Genomic DNA, 18616 nt, shown 5'->3' on the forward strand with positions numbered 1-18616 from the left:
AAAAAAATTTTTTTAATTAAAATTTAAAAATGTAGTAGTATAAAAATTCTATCTAAGCAGATTTTATATTCCACTTTTTTAAAGTACCTCAGTTTTGTGAAACATAATTTGGAGGTAGAAAATTTCACTCACTTCTCCCAAAATATTAAGTTCAATTCTCTTTTGTTTTTTTCCCAGCTATATTGAGGTATAATTAACAAGTGAAATTGTATATATTTAAAGTATATTATACACCATGATTTGGGGTGTGTGTGTGTGTGTGTGTGTGTGTGTGTATTGTGATGTGATTAACAATTAATTACTTATGTATGTCTGCTGCCTGCATGGTTCCTTTGTGTGTGTGTGGTGAGAATGTTTAAGACTTATTCTTTTAGCAAATTTCAAGTGTACAACACAATACTATTAACTATAGTTAATTTCATTTCCCCTGTCCCTAACCACCATTCTACTCCTTCTAGGAGTTTTATTTTTTTTTCTTTTTTTAAGATTCTACATGTAAGTGAAATCATACGGTATTTGTCTTTCTCTGGCTTATTCACTTAGCATAATGTTCTCTAGGTTCATCCTTGTTGTCACAAATAGCAGGATTTTATTCTTTGTCATGGCTGAAATATATATATTTACATATTTACATGTGTGTGTGTGTGTGTGTGTGTGTGTGTGTGTGTGTGTGTATACCACCTCTCCCTTATCCATTCATCTGTCATTGGACATTTGGCTTGTTTTTGTATCTTGGCTATTGTGAATAATGCTGCAGTGAACATGGGAGTGTAGACAGCTCTTGGGGATAGTAATTTTGTTTGCTTCTGATATATACCGAAGAGTCGGACTGCTGGATCATAAAAACTGCTGTTTTTAATTTTTTGAGTAAACTCCATACTGTTTTCCTTAGTAGCTGCACCAATTTATATTCCCGCCAATGGTGTGCAAGGGTTCCCTTTTTGCCACATCCTTGCCAACATTTATCATCTTTTTTTTTTCATCTCTTATCCTTTTGATAAAAGTCATCCTAATAGGTGTGCGGTGATCTCTCGTGGTTTTGATTTGCATTTTCCTAATGATTAGTTAAGTTGAGCATCTTTTCACAAAAAGACCTGTTGGCCATTCATATGACATTTTTCAGGTTTTTTGCCCATTTTTGTTTAAGCAGGATTTATTTTTAAGTTTATTTTTATTATGAAAGAGATAGAGACAGGGTGCAAGTGGGAGAAGGACAGAGCAAGGGAGAGAGAGAATGCCAAGCAGGCTCCATGCTGTTGGCACAGAGCCCAATACAGGGCTTGATCCCACAGACCATGAGATCATGACCTGAGCCAAAACCAAGAATCAGATGCTTAACTGACTGAGCCACCCAGGGCCCCTTTCCCCATTTTTTAAATAAAATTATTTAGAGATTTTGCTACTGAGTTGTACCCACTGAATTCTTAAACTTTATTTCTAACTGATTCAGCCACTTCAGTTCCTGTTAAGATGGCATATTAGCAACATAATTTTATCAATGTAACAATAATAATAAACAGCTATTATATATTGGGGTATCATGTTCCAAACATCCTAGGCCATAATCTCATTTAATTCTCATAAGGACCCTATAATTTAAATATTATTATTCCAGTATCATAAATGAATTAACCTGGAACTTGAGAGTGTTTCAGTAATTTACTCAAGGTTGTACAGTTGCTAAGGGCTAAAGCCCAAATTTGAGTCCTCTCTTGCCATTCTGCCACATTTCTTTACTTAGAGTAATCATCTTCAGCTGTTATCACAAATGCTCTTTTAAATAATTCAGTTCTTTCATGACTTTGAGAAAAGATTGATACAGCATTTTAGGATTAAGTGACTCGTATAGTGCCTTGCACATGTAAGCTGAATTGAATCAATTTTTCCAAGATAAGAAATGAGCTGTTTTTGTAAAGTATAATTATGTATGTATACATAAATCTAAATCATACCTATGTATCTAGCCATCAAAAGAGGTTTATCAAAATACGTACTAACATCTTATCCATTGTTACCTTTGAGTAGTAGGATGGCTGGTGACTTTTTTTAGTTCTGTGTATTTTGTAATTTTTCTACAGTGAGCATGCATTTCTTGTATTTTTTTAAAAAATTTAGGGTGCCTGGGTGGCTCAGTCAGTTAGGCCTCCGACTTCAGCTCAGGTCATGGTCTCGCCATCCATGAGTTCAGGCCCCACGTCAGGCTCTGTGCTGACAGCTTGGAGCCTGGAGCCTATTTCAGATTTTGTGTCTCCCTCTCTCTCTGCCCCTCCCCATCTCATGCTCTGTCTCTCTCTCTCTCTCTCTCTCTCTCTCTCTCTCTCTCACTCTCTGAAAAATGAATAAACCTTAAAAATTTTTTTTTTAATTTTAAAGAGGAAAACTAAAGCTTATTTCTTCTGTAATTACAGATCTTCATAAATTATATTACATATCTAAATATAATCACCTTACTAAGAGTTAGTGTCATAGCAAATATGGCATATGCATTTATATATGAATTTGTTCAGTGTTTTTCATTTGAAAGTATTAGCTTTGTTCCCTCTTGAACCCTACATTTGAGGTTTTATAGTCCTAACTTTGAGCCCAAAGCCAACCCATATTAGCAAAAGTATATCAGTTTCACTTGACCTTTAGCAATTCTATGTATGCTCATCTGCTTTTCCTTCCAATCTGATTTTAAGTTTAGTAGATACATTCTTTTGGAATACAACTTTACCCATTTAACCATTTACTCATAATTTTTGAGCTATAGCCAGGGAATGCAGAAGTATAAAGATAAACAAGGTTTCTGTTCTCATATCACTTACTTTCTTATCAAGGGTTACAAACTCACATGCCTTCAAGTACCAGGCTGGTAATAAAAATGGACTGGACATAAGAAGGTGAATGAAAACTGACACTTAACTCATTGGTGGGAAGATGGTGGGTTGGGAGTAGGGGAACAAGAAAATTGTGCGAGATTGGAGAGAAGATATTGCTGCTACTTAGCTCCAACTGGTTGTTATCATGAAGGAACATATGGCAATGTTACCCAGTCTTCTAGATTTTTCAGGAGAAGCCAGGATTCTGGATTTTTACATAAAATCTCCCAGTTTTTAAATGCTATCAACTAATTATAATTTAAAACCATCTAGGGGCTCCTGGGTGGCTCAGTCGGTTAAGCGTCTGACTTCGGCTCAGGTCATGATCTCACAGTTCATGAGTTTGAGCCCCACATCGGGCTCTATGCTGACAGCTCGGAGCCTGGACCCTGCTTTGGATTCTGTGTCTCCCTCTCTCTCTGCCCTTCCCCTACTCATGCTCTGTCTCTATCTCAAAAATAATTACTATAAATGTTTAAAAAAATTTTTTTTAGGGGCGCCTGGGTGGCGCAGTCGGTTAAGCGTCCGACTTCAGCCAGGTCACGATCTCGCGGTCCGTGAGTTCGAGCCCCGCGTCAGGCTCTGGGCTGATGGCTCGGAGCCTGGAGCCTGTTTCCGATTCTGTGTCTCCTTCTCTCTCTGCCCCTCCCCCGTTCATGCTCTGTCTCTCTCTGTCCCAAAAATAAATAAAAAAAAAAAAAAAAAAACGTTGAAAAAAAAAAAAAAATTTTTTTTAAACTATCTAGCCAAAAGAAAAAGTTTGTAGTCCACATCCAACTTGTAAGTCATCAGATTTTGGAGTTTGGATTGGGTTTGGATGCAAACTATACTAAAATGAGATAAATTTCAGATAATTCATCAATGTTGAACTTTCCTCTGAAGGACATTCAGCTAAGTTTGAAGTGAAGGTATCATGATGAAGTCTTAAAAGTCAGACCACTAAGTGGAAACAGCAGGCAGCAAATTGGGTTAGGAACACAGAAACTAAATTAAGAAGGAAGATTGAAATGGGACAAGATACAAAGGGCAAAATTTCATGGCAGCCTTGGCACAGAAAGAGTCATCCAAGGGTCATCAATACCCATCTGTGCCAGGCTAAACTATATCCCCAACTGACAGTGGCCCACAGGTTAACTTGTGCTCGTGCCCACCAACTTGTTGAGCCAAATCTAAACTTACGTTACCAGCTCTGGCAATTGTGTACTTTGTCCAGGGGGCCTAAAGAGAGGCCTTATGTGTTTTAATTAAAGAAAACAATTTGTAATACAATCCTCCCCCTGTTAACACATTCATTAATTACCAGTGTGTGCTAGGCACTGTGGTAGCAGCTGAATTACAAAGATAAATAAGGCTTAAACACCCTCAGCACATAGCCTCACAACTGGAAACTTTCGTCTCCTTTATTTGAGTCTCTGAGGAATAGGTAGGTGTCTGTTTAGCTGGTAGCTGAAGTCTCCCTTTTCTGATCTTTTCTCTTCCTGTCTTGTTGTTGCTGTTGTTGCTGTTGTTGTTGTTAACTGTCTCTATGTGTTTTCCTCAACCTGTACACATCTCGACATCACGGTCCTTTATATCTTAGCCTCTTGAATGACTAATCTGGTTTTCCTCTTAGTATCCTAACTACCACTCAGGCTTCAACTTGCTGCAAATTAGGCTTTCCACTGCCTTTCCCTACCTTCCAGATTCCTCTGAAAGTGCTCTTAGTAAGCTCACAAGGTAACTAATTTTCAAAAGTAGTGGATATTTTTTAGCCTTCATTTTACTGCATCTATCATTGTAATTGACACTATTGGCCACTCTATCTCTGTGCTACCATACATTCCTAGATTTCCTCTGACCTTTATTTTCAATCACAGTTAACAACTGTCTTTGCCCACATTGAACTGCCAGTGTTCCCTAGAGTTCTCTCCTGACCCTGTTCTCATTTTACATTGTCCCCTGAGTGATCTTATCCTCTACTTGGCTTCTGCTTCAGCCAATTTGCTGGGGATTCCCAATTCAGTGTATCTCTTAATATAAACTATTAATAAGTCATATCCCTCCTTTCTGGTCAGGTTTTCTTCAGTCTGTCTTCCATGTAGTTAGCAAAAAGATTCTTCTAAAATACAAATATAATCTCATCACTACCACCTTGTAAAACTTTCAGTGACTCCCTGTCACCTGGTAAAATCCAAATTTTCTTAGATGCCTCCATGGCCTGCCTTTTGTGCTTCTAAGTTCTAAATTTACTACTAATTATAAATTTACTACTACTTTATACTTTTTGCTTACTCATGCTATATTTTTTGTTCTCGCCTGATCATACTGTACCATTTCTTGGCATTATCTCCATGACTTGGCAAATGCTGTTCCTTTTACATGCAATGTCTTCATTTGCATGGCAAGCTTTATTTATCCTTGAAGATCAGCTTAAGTATCATCTCTGTGAAGACTTGTCTGATCATGGAGGCAGAGTTAATCATTGTCTTCCTTGTACCATTTTTACTTACACCCATTTTTAGTACTTTTGACATCTCCTATATTCTAACTCTTAATTTGTTGAAATTGCATTCTAGCCATTGAGTTTCTTTAGGTCAGAGATCATGTTGTCTTCATTTTTGGATCTCCAGTTTTAACAAAGTACCTTAGAGATAATAATAAAAGAGCAAACATTTCTGCTATCTGAATGTAGTGTAGTGAATATACAATCTTATGGATTTCTTCATGTAAAGGAATAATTTCAGTATACTATAAGAGAGGAATGTGCCCGGTACTGTGGCAGCCTGAAAAAGGGAATGATTGGTTATGTGGAGATGGTCAGAGAAAGTCTTTGCAGAGAAATGGGAAACAGCCTTGGTATGTATAGGAAAGAGACTAGTTCAAGATGTGAAGAATCCATGATGTGCAGGAATAATAGGAGATGAGTTTGGGAAAAGAAGGCAGGGGCCAGAAAATGAAGCAGATCTTAGAGGTTTTATACAGGAAGGTGATAACAAATTTTTGCTTTACACAGATCTATGAGGCAGCTGTATGGAACAAGGAATTAGAGGGACATGAGATTGAAAATAGGGAGACTAGTTAGAGGAAGCTATTAGTATAAGATTTCTAAAAGTTGCAGAATTTGGAAGGAAAAGGATTATAAAACCTTCTCTATATAACAGAGAAAGGGGATTGGTCTCTAGGTAGAATCTGGCTCTGCCATTCTTTCTCCTTGGTGAAGAGCAAAACCTTTTTGTTTTCATGACAGAGTGTGATAAAACCCACGTTTGCATAAGCTGCAATACCATTACCACCAGTGCAGTTCTGACTGCAGTATGCTACTGTGGTTGCTTTCCTCTGTTCATAGTACCTCTAGCATCTTGATAAAATAGTGGTGAAATATTTTTTGCAACTTTCTGACTGTTGATTTGTCCCATTTCTGCAGCAGTTTTACCTAACTGCATGGTTGATTACTAGGACAAAAAAAAACAAGTATTTTTTTTAATGTTTATTTTTTTTTTAATTTTTTTTTTTTTAACATTTATTGATCTTTGAGAGACAAAGCATGAGCAGAGAAGGGGTAGAGAGAGGGAGACACAGAATCCAAAGAAGGCTTCAGGCTCTGAGCTGTCAGCACAGAGCCCAACGCAGGGCTTGAACTCACGAACTGCGAGATCATGACCTAAGCCGAAGTCAGACGCTCAACCGACTGAGCCACCCAGGTGCACCGTTTGTTTGTTTATTTTGAGAGAGAGAGAGACAGACAGACAAGGTACGAGTGGGGCAGGGGCAGAGAGAGAGGCAGAGAGAGAATCCCAAGCAGGCTCCACACTGTCAGCACAGAGCCCAACTCAGGGATTAAATTTATGAACCATGAGATCATGACCTGAGCTGAAATCAAGAGTCAGACCCTCAACCGACAAAGCCACCCAGGTACCCCTAAATAAATTTTTATGTTGTTTCTTTCTTTTTTTTTTTTTTTTATTTAAGGCCCACCCAGAAAACCTTTTCTTTGCCTTAGCAGCTCACTTTATTTTTTAAAATGTTTATTTTTGAGAGCCAGAGTGCAAGCAGGGAAGGGACAGAGAGAGAGGGAGACATAGGACGTGAAGCTGGCTCTGCTCTGATAGCAGAGAGTCCAATGCAGGGCTCGAACTCATGAACTGAACTGTGAAATCAGATTGACCTGAGCCAAAGTCAAGAACCAGTTGCTTAACCAACTGAGCCACCCAGGTGCTCCACAGCTCACTTTAACATCCAAGTTCAGTCTGTTTTCTTTTTACTACTTTCCCAGTATTGAATAGGATATTTTACAGTGTTATTTGAAAATAGCTAAAAAGTAGTTATAAAACATTCCATGAAATGATGTCAGTCAGAACTTCACAAAGAAAATATTTCTCACTGTGAAAATTTTGTAGTCCATTTGTCATCTCCCTTCCCCAACCCCTATTTTTTAAATATTTTATCCTATTAACAAAAGTTCATTTGATTCTGAAACTATTGGCTATAGCCTTATCTGTTTTAAAGGCAAAGCAAGTCTTTAAATAGCCTTTGTAACCCAAACTGTCACAGAGTTGATACATGTTTGTTCCAGTGAATGAATAGTAAGCATTATTTTCATAAAAGTGCTAGGGATTTCTTACTATTAACTAACTTCCAGGAAGATTTTCTGCTTACGATAGCAGATTATTTAGTGTTCAGGTTACTTTTTAACCTATTTTGGCTTTTCATAAACTCTGCATTCTTAAACTATTTTAATGTTTAGCCATTGTAGGTGGTTACCTACATTTTATGTCTTTTTTATTGTTATTTTTTTAATTATATTCATTTCTCAATTTAGACTTCCACAATTTCAGTCAGTATTTTTTCTGGAACTACCAAACACCTTTATTGGTTAAAAAGTAAGGCTTATCAAAAACACAATGAGAGTATCAGTGCCATGTGGATTCAGATATATGATTCTTCGCCTCTCTGACTTTGTGTCTGACCCTGTCATTAATGTCTGACCTCTGTGAATATTAAGAACACCTGTATACATCCCTAAAAGTCCATTAAGAATTCATTAATTTATCCAAACCATTCCAGTCTTGCAGAGGCCCTGTCAGCAAAGGGAGCATATTCAGATTTATTCCAAGGGCTTTCAAATTAAACCACCGTGATCCCTCACTGAACTCCAATATGATTCTACCTAGCACCCATTGAGAATTATTACCAAGGAGACAATAGTTACCAATAGGTTTTAAGGTAGAAAATGGTTGAAAGAGAATCATGCAAACTTTAATCTACTTATATTATTAATCCATGTCTCCTTTCACACAAATTTCACCAGTTTGCTATATCCTTTGAATGTAGGACTTCCTTTTATTTGTCCCCAGACTGCCTATTTTCAGTGTCAAGAAAGGTACCCTCTAGTTCAAGTATTTGAAAAGTTAATGAACAACTCTACCCTGGATTATTCATCCTATCCATGCCTTTAATGATTTCATCTCTGATCATATATGTCCCCTTTCCTTACCCACCTTTTTGCCTATCCACTGCCCCTTTCAGGTCCCAAAGTCATTTTAATTGCCCTCTGAATCTTCTCAGCTTTATTTTGTCTTTTTTGAGTAAGTGGTCTGAATTATAATAGTATTTCAGATGTAGGTTTCACTAAAGCCTTATACATGAATAAGATAGTGTTTGGTTTGTTTCCTACAGTTGTCTTTAGAATGACATTTTATTGAGAGCCTTAAATAAAATTTTTATTTTTAGACTGATAGATTGAATATTTTGGTGCTCACCTTGAAACTATACCTGATGAAAGGAAAGTACTCTTCAATAAAGCTGCTAATGATTGCTTAGTTTCCAAGAAAAAAAAAAAATCCTACAGTTCAGGGTTCCCCTGCAAAAGTTTTATGTGTCTGCTTGTCTTAGAGATATCACCTTGCACTGATAACAGGGTAATACTGCCCTGCATCAGATGGTTCACTGAGCTGTTGCTGCTGTTGTTGACTAAGATAAGTCTAAAATTCTCATTTTACCTAATATTCCCAGGGAAAAAGAAAGAGCATTTACTTTGTGCCAGATACTTTTCTAAGCACTTTGCATGTATTAACCTGAAGTAGATATTATTCCAATTCTTGAGATTAGAAGAAGTGGGATACAGAGCTGTAAAATAACTTACCCAAGTCAACCAACTAGTAAGTGGTAGAGCCATTACTAAAATCCAGCCAGTCTAACTCCTGGGCCTACCTTCTTGGTGGGTCTCATGTGCTTATGTATTATTGCTGACTTTTTTGAAAAAGCAGTAACTTAGCCTATCCTATTTGCAAATATCCCTAAGTTTCGTTATTGCCGACAATTCCTATAAAGGGTATAAGAAAGATTTTAGATAATGACTGAATTGGTAAAATTCCAATCTGGGTTTCATTAACTCCAGTTTCTAGTCATCGTTTCTCCAAAACCGGATAAAAAAAAAAAAAAGATGTAAGATTTGTGACCAGAAAATTAAAACACCACTCTTGCCAATGGCCCTGTGGTCACAGAGGCCCCACTCCTGCCACAAAGTATACTCCAAACAGCTCCACTTGAATTTCTGATACCTGAAAAAAGACTTTTGGTCCTCAGAGCATGCAAGAGAATTTATGGGTAGTTTAGTATAACCACTAACACACTTTGAAAATCTCTCAATTTTAAGATTTACTGCCATATAGATCTCCGACTTCCTTGTACTGGTAAATAGTCAGTAATGACAGTGAGCACCCAAGACCCAAGGATTCCTGTCTAAAAACCTGTTCTGTTTTTGCAGTGGATAGCCTGCTGAAATACACTGGCTATGGGAATGCTGCAGGACTGTTGGCGGCCAGGGGCCTCTTGGCTGGAGGAAGAGGAGATAATTGGTACTCAGAGGACGAGGACACAGACACTGAAGAATACAAAAATGCAAAACCAAAGTATAGTATCAAGTTTCTTTTCACCTATGCCTGTGCCTTTGATTTGGTTATTTACCTTTCACTTCCTTTGTCTTTCATTTTCCAAGTGTTTCCTTTCTTTTGTGGATTTGGAAGCTTTCCATTTAATAGTGTTTTTAGGGACAATTTCATAGCTAGTAGCTTAGAGAGTGACTTCAAATGATTAAGGAAAGATAATATTGCAAGAAATGTTCTGCTGCATGCTCATTGTCCTCTCCTAAGAATTTGGAGAGATGGCATTTTTAGACATTTACCATCATATACTTAAAAAGTATTATTGGCTACTTTTTGCTTTCCTTTCTGTAGGTTGAGATTGTATAAGGTACAACCAAGACCAAGGATTTAAGCTGGTTATTTGATGGTTCAGTCTTTCTCAGAAATCTAAACATAGGTTTCATAAATTCTGATCTTCCCTCTTGCAAAAAAGCCATTATGAATCAATAAAATGGTACATTACTAACAAAAGGAAGGAAGTATAGCTCCACAGTAAAGTTTTATCAAACATTTAATCATCTTTTAACAGATGTATTATTGCTTTGAATAGGCAAACCAGAGACTATCATGTCTTTCCTGAATCAGTGCTTAGAAATCAAAGACACTAATTCTCTTATCCCAAAACAAACCACCTCTACTTCCTTCTGTTTCCTCCGCATCCTTTTTTTCCCCCATTTAACCCCATCCCAGGTAAATTTCTTAGTTCCACTTATTAGGACTTACTTGAGCTCAATTTTCTGGTTTCCATTAATGAATATTAAAAGGGTATATCCATCCCTTTTGGCATTATCGATGATGTTGACATGGTAGGTTTCCTACTGATGGTTTCTAGAGTGTAATGGGGATCATGTGGTAGTTGATAAAGGATAGAAAATCATTACCTGCAAAATTAGGCTTTTTTTTTTTTTTAGAGGATAGACTGTGCCCTGTTAACATGAAAGTAGCAGGTTATCAGAAGGTAACGGCAAAGATCATTTCCTAATCAGACAAGACATATATGGCCTATATTCCTTGGCAAATCAGGCCTGAGTAGGAAGCATTATTACTTTTAATATTTCTAGTGCTTTCAGTCTCAGCAGCAGGATCTTGTAGAGTATATCCTAGAAAGAAAAGGCTTCAGGGAAAATAAAACTAGCAGTGACTCTAACCAATACATTCTTAAGACTGCTACCATTTAGATGCTATAAATTGGGCATCTCTATCAAGTAACTGAAGCTTAGATAGAGGAATTCTACTTTAATCTTTTCCTAATCACAGAAGTCATCATTCTAAATTAGTCTTGCTAGCTAGCTCTTGATTTTTCCATTCCATAAACTATACTTCCATATCAGTTTTTTTCTCTCTCTTCATTTGAGACATTAAATATACCACTTAAGTCTCATATTTTTAAACAAAGGTAGAAATTACATTAGGCATTCATTGTGTCCCAAGTTATGCAGACAAGTCAACTAAGATAGAAACTCTTGGAATACTCATGGATGAATGATGTCATTATATCAATGTGTATTGTTGATTTTGTTTGGTGAATGACTCTATTATAGTAATGATCACATATCTCACAAGCACCAGAACACTACTCTAACAAGAAATTGGAAGAAACACAAGAACACTGGGTCTAATAGCATGGGAAATAGAAATGTGTTAGATTGTGAAAGTGATGTTAGATTTCAGGAGAGCACCTTTTGTTTAAATCAAAGACCATGATGTTTGGTATTGTTACTGTTTTGGCTTGGAAGAGTCCATACTTAGGCCTGCATACTTAGTTAGAATCTTCTTCAGCCTTTGGACCTGGCCTGTAGGGTTCATAGGAATGGTGTGTTAGTGTGGTCAGAATAGTCACCATTGTGAAATCTTGTTGTGTTTCTTAAACATTGGTCATTACAAGTATATATTTCTAGCAAGCATTACATCTTTCCCCTTCAGATAGATTTGCATCTGTTTTTTTCTTACATCTTCCCTCTTTCAGATAAAACACTATAGTGGGATGTTTGTTAGTTAATTTAAAATATTTATTCAAATGGTCCTTGTGGAAGCGGTGGTGAACAAAATACTTTGCAAGCAAGACAACTCCTTGTGCTCTGGGGAGTGATCTACAGAACTGAAAGAACTTTTTCCCCAAAAATCATGAAAACTTTTTACCAATCTAGTCAGGCTTATGAAGTCTGCACCTGAAAGGATTGCTTTCCCTGCTACCATCTGATTACCCTTCACCAAGATCACAGTATGCTTTTCTTATGATGCATTTATTCACAACAGTTGCTAGTTTGGGCAGAAGCAGAGAAATTACCCTTTATCCACTTGGCCTAGTCCCGTTGTCAAAAATGTAAGTGGATTCTGATTGATGCACCAAGGTAACCTGTAATCCTTTAGTGGAATCTGAAACCAATAATTGTGTGGAGCTTACATTTAGGCTATAGGAGACAGTTAATTTCACAACAGTCTTTTTTGTGTCAAAATAAGTGTATTTAATGGACTGGAAATGGCTTTCTGCAATTAGCAGAAATATAGTCAGAGAATCAAGTTACATGCCACACACACTGTGTTGTAAGTCTAGCCATGTTTGTTAAAAGTTTTCAGATAAACTTTGGTCCTGAATCAAAGAGAAAAATTTCCAAATTCTAACTTATATACCTACCTGTTTCTTTTATGCCTCAGAGCATGGAGGCCCCTTGACCATACAGGTGGTATAAGTGACTAATGTGGTTTGTACATCATTCCAGACATCAATTGAAAGATGTGTACCTGATGACATTTGGCTCACTTTAGACCAGTGGCCTTCAAGATGGGTATATAGGAGCCTAGGGGTCCAAAGAAGTATCTTTAAAGGGCTGCTAGATGGAGGGCAAAAGGAGGGGGTGACCAAAGTGGGCAGAACTCTAGGATAACTCCTTATACTCTTAATACCCTACACTAGTTCATAATCACACCCAGAAGCTTAAAATCATTGTACTAAGCAACTCAGGGGTGTTTCCTTCTTGACTATATTTCTCTCAGCAGTAGCTGTGGCAGCAGCTGTGTAATTTCTTCAGAATGAGACAAGAGACTTTTATTCTTTGTCAAGATTTTGTTTTGTTGCTTTAAGTCCCATTGTAATTGTCACCATATATTGAGACTATACAGAAGACTATTGTTTTGCGGGGGCAGGTACTCTGGGGAGTTTTTCCTGGAAAGATATTTCTAGCCTTATTTGCACTTAACCTCTTCTTTCCTGCTCTGAGCTCACAAAAGCCTTTCCCTATTAACCCTTATCCCTTTCCTGGAGGTTGCAAATTGTCCACTCATAGACTAGATTCAGCCCACAAGTAAGTTCTGCTTGGCTTACCTGATGTTGCATTCATTGGTTTAGTTTTGTGTTTTCATTTTCTGTTTTACATAATATTTTGCCGACATTTAGAATTCAGATATTTCAGATGGAAATTTGGATTTTGAACTTTTTTTTAATAAGTTCTAATAACATTAAGCCTGCATTTTCACGTGGCAACTGGCTGATGGAGTGGAGGGTCTGTGGTGCCCACCATACCAGGCATGAGCTCCTCTGGTTTAACAATATATCCTTGTCATTTACCTTACCTGCCTAGCCCCTGTAGGAATTTGCCTTTATAGCCCCTTCTTTAACCAGAATGCTTTGAGTGAAATTTAATCTACACTTCTTAGGAGATTGAAGTTAATTTTCATATAGCTCATGGAAATTTTAATGGCTCTTTTTTATAAAGTGACCTAGTACTGTTGATGTTGACCAAATGTAGCAACAACTCGAAAAGCAAAAGTTTTGAAATATATTTCAGCTTTTATGTATATATTCATTTGCTCATACCTTTTTATGTCTTAATCCCTTCATCTCGAGGCCCATAACTGCAGTCAGTTCATAGATAGTAGCCTTATATAATACGAAATGCTCGATGATGCTTTATATAGGTATTTAAATAATTCTTGTCACCTAACTGAAAGACATATACAATCATAGAATTGGAGGGCTGGGAAGATGGGGAAGGGGAACGAAGGCAAGGTGGGACAACATCGTACCATAAAATTACCCAATACAATATCTACCACAATTAGTGTACTTAAAGCATCTTAAGATTCAGTCTTAGAACAAGAGAAAACTACCCTCAGAATTTCAGTGTTAAGATCCTAAAACCTAGAAAGTTAAGTCTTAGACTATACTATTTGAGGTTGTAGTGATTGTTCAACTGAAAATAATCCACTTTATGAAATCTCACATCATTGTTGTTATGGTGACTGTTTTCCTCTCTTGGTAAGGAAACCACAGGAGGCTGGTTTGATGTGGGGAGCAGGAGGGGCGGCAGTGTCCCCAGCACATTGGCATTTTTCCCGTAAAACAGTGGCACAGTTCAGTGCCCCAACTTGTGTTTGCTGTGGCACCGGGTACATTCTTCTACATATTGGGGGTGGGGTATTACATGAGTAAAAGATGATAAATCCTTACTCTGTAAGTGAATCTCTGGCTACTGCTTTTATACTCAGTGAGCAAAGATTTTGTGACGTTAGTAGCTAATTTCAGAGCAAGCTATTAAATCATTTTAGCAGCAAAGGGCTTGAGGTCAGCTTATTAAAAGCGGACATCACTTGTACTAAAACCTTAAAAGAACCAAGAAAAGAATCAAATGTACCCTGATTCAGGAATTCATGTTCTGGCCTTATAGTGTGGATACCACAGAGCTTACCAGTGTATCCTCTTGACACATTTTCCCCTGAGGCACGTGATGGCTTATCCTAATGTCATTATATTCCAAAACAGTCTGTGGTTGTCATTTCTTATTCACCCCTCCATTGAACTTGAGGAGAAGAGCCTTCTTTCAAGAGACAAATCGAACATATTCCACATAGTTAGTACATCTACCTTTCCTTGTACTTTTTTCTAAGGCCTGATTTCCTTTGTCTGCTTGGGAAGTGGTATACACCTCTAATAAGTACCTTTACTAATTTATTTATAAGACTAGTTGTTTTTCTAATTTAGCAGGTGGCAGAAAAGGAACTGTGAAAACATGTGCTGTTGCTATATGCCCAGGGAAATAATTGATGGATGGTAGAATTACATTTTTAGTATGCATCTGGATGCATCTTTAAAATGCTATAGTTCTTAGAAGCCTTGTCTGGGCTCCCCTTGTTCTTGACTTTTGGGAACTATGATGACCGCATTCAGTGTTTTTCTTAATGGCCACTAACTAGAGGCCTTTTTCTCTCCTATTATAGCACCTGGCAGAATAAAAAAAAAAAAGGGAGGGAATAGTAGCACACAATGAGTGTCTGAAGTAGGCGCTCTAGCCCTGTGGTTCTTTAACCTCATTGTGTATCAGAACCACCAGGAAAATAAAATATATAGATTTAGTTGGTCTCAGGTGAGGCCTAAGCCTTTTCTTTAAAGTTTACCGAGTGATTCTAATGCGCAGCCAAAGCTAAGAATCACTGACAAGCCTATGAGTTTTCAGGCTGTTTCCTTCGAGTTCCTAAAAGTGCCTCAGGGGCTACCTTAAAAGGAAGCAAGTAAGTACAGACCAACAGAAGGGGCTTTAGGCCTCCACTCTGCTTGGTCACCCATCCCCTCTTCTGCCAGAGAGGTTCCACTTGTCTGTTTTATATGTGGGCTTTCCGTGTAGATTTCATTTGTTTAAAAAAAGGCAGGGGGAGGTTGGTGGTCTGTCCACCGCTTTGAATGAAAAAAAGTTTTTTAATCATGGCTACAGCCTTCGGTCTTATGCAAGAATGACAAAACAGAGGTTTTAGATATGTTTGTTGAGAATGCTGAGCACTGAGTCCTTCCACAAGAATCTGAATATCATGTAGCCTCCAAGGAATGTAGAAAAAGAGGAGATCTTTTAGTAATGAATAGTAGTACCTAGTGACTAGCCCTTTTACTACTCCAAATGAGAAATCCCTGATTGGTAAAGAAAGTTAAACTGCCCAAGTCAAAGTCTAAAGCACAGCTTGCAAGCTAGCCCCCAGAGGACCCAGTTGATCACAGTCTTCGTTTTGGCCCATAGGATTCTACCTCCTGCCACCTTTAGACAGGTACTGTTCTCAAGTTTACCCCAGTCCCCAACACTCCACATTATTTATACTTGACCAGTTCACTCATTTGCTTATCCTGAAGGCCTGGCCACTGAAAGTATTTGTGTTTATAGACCCTAGAAAACAATTAACAGTTTGCTATGTTTTTAATGATCAAATGAAATATCCCTGCAAACTATCTATATACTTGGCTCAAACAAAATGCCATAACCTCTTGTCTGCTTTTCCAGAAACATGTTTAGGTTATAGATATTTAGCAGCCATTGAAAGAATTTTCTTTCATCTCAAAAAAAAAAAAAAAAAAAAAAATAGTGTGGCTTTCAGTTAAGAGGATAGCTTGTGTGGTATTACAACTTTGTACAAACTTTATGGAACATATTCATTTTAAGTACTTTGTTAAATTATTTCCAGAAAGCCAGATGGTATACCTGTCTCTTGGTAGGCTAGATTTCTTTTTTTAATCCAGGTCAGATCAAATCTAATTTCAATTGTTCTTCTGCTTTATCTTTTATTATTTAAACACTCATTGCCTTCTGTGGTCTCACTAATGGACTAATTTCCTGAGATTATAAATCGGCATGCTTTCATTTTCAGATTTCAGCCTCTCTGTCATCATTTTTCCAGTTTTTTTGACATATATTTGTTTTATGCTGTATCACAAAATGGATTCTCCTACTCAGAAATCATTTTTTCTTTAAATTAATAAACTATGCATCCAAGGATATTTATCCTAACGGCACCAATCAAATTTCATATTTTTAAAAAGCAGCCAGGCGTTAAAAAAAACAAAGTTGGCAAGTTAGCTATTGTTTTTTTAAAAGAGTAAAACTCTCACCCATTTCCCAAAGCAAATTAGTAGAAAAAGTAATTTTTTTTTAATTCCTATAGCAGTTCCATACTATAAAATTGCTATTATTGCCCATTTTTGGCTATTATACTCTTTCTTATTATAACTTACAACTTGGACCAGAGAGTATAGAAAGAGCATAATTTTAAAACATACAGCATAACTTCTTTTTCTTTTTGTAGCATTAATCTTATCACTGGTCATTTAGAGGAACCAATGCCAAACCCCATAGATGAAATGACAGAAGAACAAAAAGAATATGAAGCCATGAAACTTGTCAACATGCTTGATAAACTCTCCAGGTATTGTATTCCCATCCATTTTCTGCTTGGTTTCTAAAAATGTTCTATTTCTTTGTCTCTCTTACTGAGAGTTACCATGGAACAGCAACTCTGGAAATCCATGTGAATTGGAACAGGGTGGCCCGGGCAGTAGTAGTTCAGACCTCTCTCGGCTACCATGGTTTTTCTACGTGTGCCGCTTCTGGATGTGCATTCTAAACATTTAAACTCTCAAAGCTAGGGTAGGAACTACTAGATCACTGTGGTATTTAACCAACTAACCTCCCTGTCTTCAAAAAGATGCTGTGAGTTAGGTTCAATGATTTTGCTGCTTCTTGTATTTTTGTTTTAGTCTGTTTTGGTTCTTGTTCCAAATCATTATGCTTTTTTTTTTTTTTTTTTCCATTTTTGATGTGCAAGCTGGCAATTTCTGTCTTTTTGGGTTGCTCCTGAAACCAAGAATTCTAAAATGCCATGCACCCAACAGGAAAAAGTGAAAAGGAATAGCTCAAATTAAGGGTTTTCTGAAAGCAAGTGCTTGTATTAATTAGGGATTCTAAAGACAATCTCCCCTTCCCTTCTTGCTTCATACCACCTTCCCTTCCAAAAATAGCCAGTTTTGAAAATAATTAAGTCAAATATGTACTAATCAGCAACTAGTCATCTTGGAGGAGTTATTAGAAAATATTAATTCCTTTCACACTTGCCTGAATTGCTCTATTTTCTAGTCATACATTGAGTCACTGTCTCCTTTAAGCCATCTTGAATGAGTGCTTCTGTGTGTTGGTGGCAGCTACCACTTAAAGGTGTATTTCTTCTGATCATTTTCGTTTTCACAGCAACTATGTAAAGGCTAGTATCCCTCAGTCAGGAGAAGTAGCAACTGGAATGGGAAAGCCGGAAAGCCAGCCACTGTAGGAAAAGGTGTAACAGAGAAACAAGTAGAGGCTAAAAGCATAGCAGGAGGCTGACGGACTTCAGACAGGGAGTGTGACAAGTATGGGTAGACACTGCAGAGTCTGAGCTTTTTGCAAATGATGCTGGTGATGTGGTAGAAGCTATATAAAAATAGCTTCATCATCTGCAAAGCTAATAGGACTAGAACTTAGTAACTTCCAGATAGTCCTTTTAAGTTTTCATCCTTTCCTAAAGAGGGTAGAATCTACAGCTAACTAACTATGCACACAATCTTCAAATGACCTTTGTTTGCAAATGACATTCTCCATACCTTTATATAGAATTGACATGTTCCTTTACTGAAAGAATTATAATCAAAGAGAAGACACTTATAGGCAAACCTATAGGAAACAGAATAACAAGGTGTGAATGAAATCAGAAACATAAGATTTGTGCTTGGCTACTTCCAAAAGGATCGAACGTAGCTAATGAAACTGTGGTTTAAGTACAGAAGTTAGGATGAGAACTAACAGAGTCCATCTAGTAGAAGCTGGAGAGGAAAATGTTAATAAGGACCTATGTGGAGCATATCCGTGTGTTAGAGCAATAAACAAATTTCATAAATTTTGCTGAATATGAATTCTTAAAATATAACACAGATGCTGTTCAACTGGCCTATATACCCTAGATGAGTAAACTCCAAGCTAGGAAAGTGGGAGATGGGGAAAGGACTGCCTAAAATACTCCAGTATAATCCAGGTATTTGACTTACTGAAAGAGATAAGACCATTCCATAAG

The 18616-nt window shown here is 37.3% G+C and overlaps 1 protein-coding gene across 5 annotated transcripts in view; it reads left to right on the plus strand.

Moving 5' to 3' along the window:
* The window catches only part of RIC8B (RIC8 guanine nucleotide exchange factor B), a 103779-nt gene that overhangs the window by 71211 nt on the left and 13952 nt on the right, over positions 1-18616 (plus strand). For 3 of the 5 annotated variants that reach the window (XR_006205077.1, XR_006205078.1, XM_042947611.1), the window contains exons 8-9: positions 9607-9751; positions 16823-16942. Coding sequence is in view for 2 of the 5 variants with exons in the window: in XM_042947611.1 (XP_042803545.1) it covers positions 9607-9751; positions 16823-16942 (265 nt within the window). In the remaining 3 variants the exon portion in view is untranslated. The remainder of the gene's footprint in view (positions 1-9606; positions 9752-16822; positions 16943-18616) is intronic. The other 2 variants (XR_006205079.1, XM_042947612.1) reach the window with 1 other exon arrangement.

This window comes from Panthera leo, chromosome B4 (genome assembly GCF_018350215.1).
Source record: "Panthera leo isolate Ple1 chromosome B4, P.leo_Ple1_pat1.1, whole genome shotgun sequence".
NCBI lineage: Eukaryota > Metazoa > Chordata > Mammalia > Carnivora > Felidae > Panthera > Panthera leo.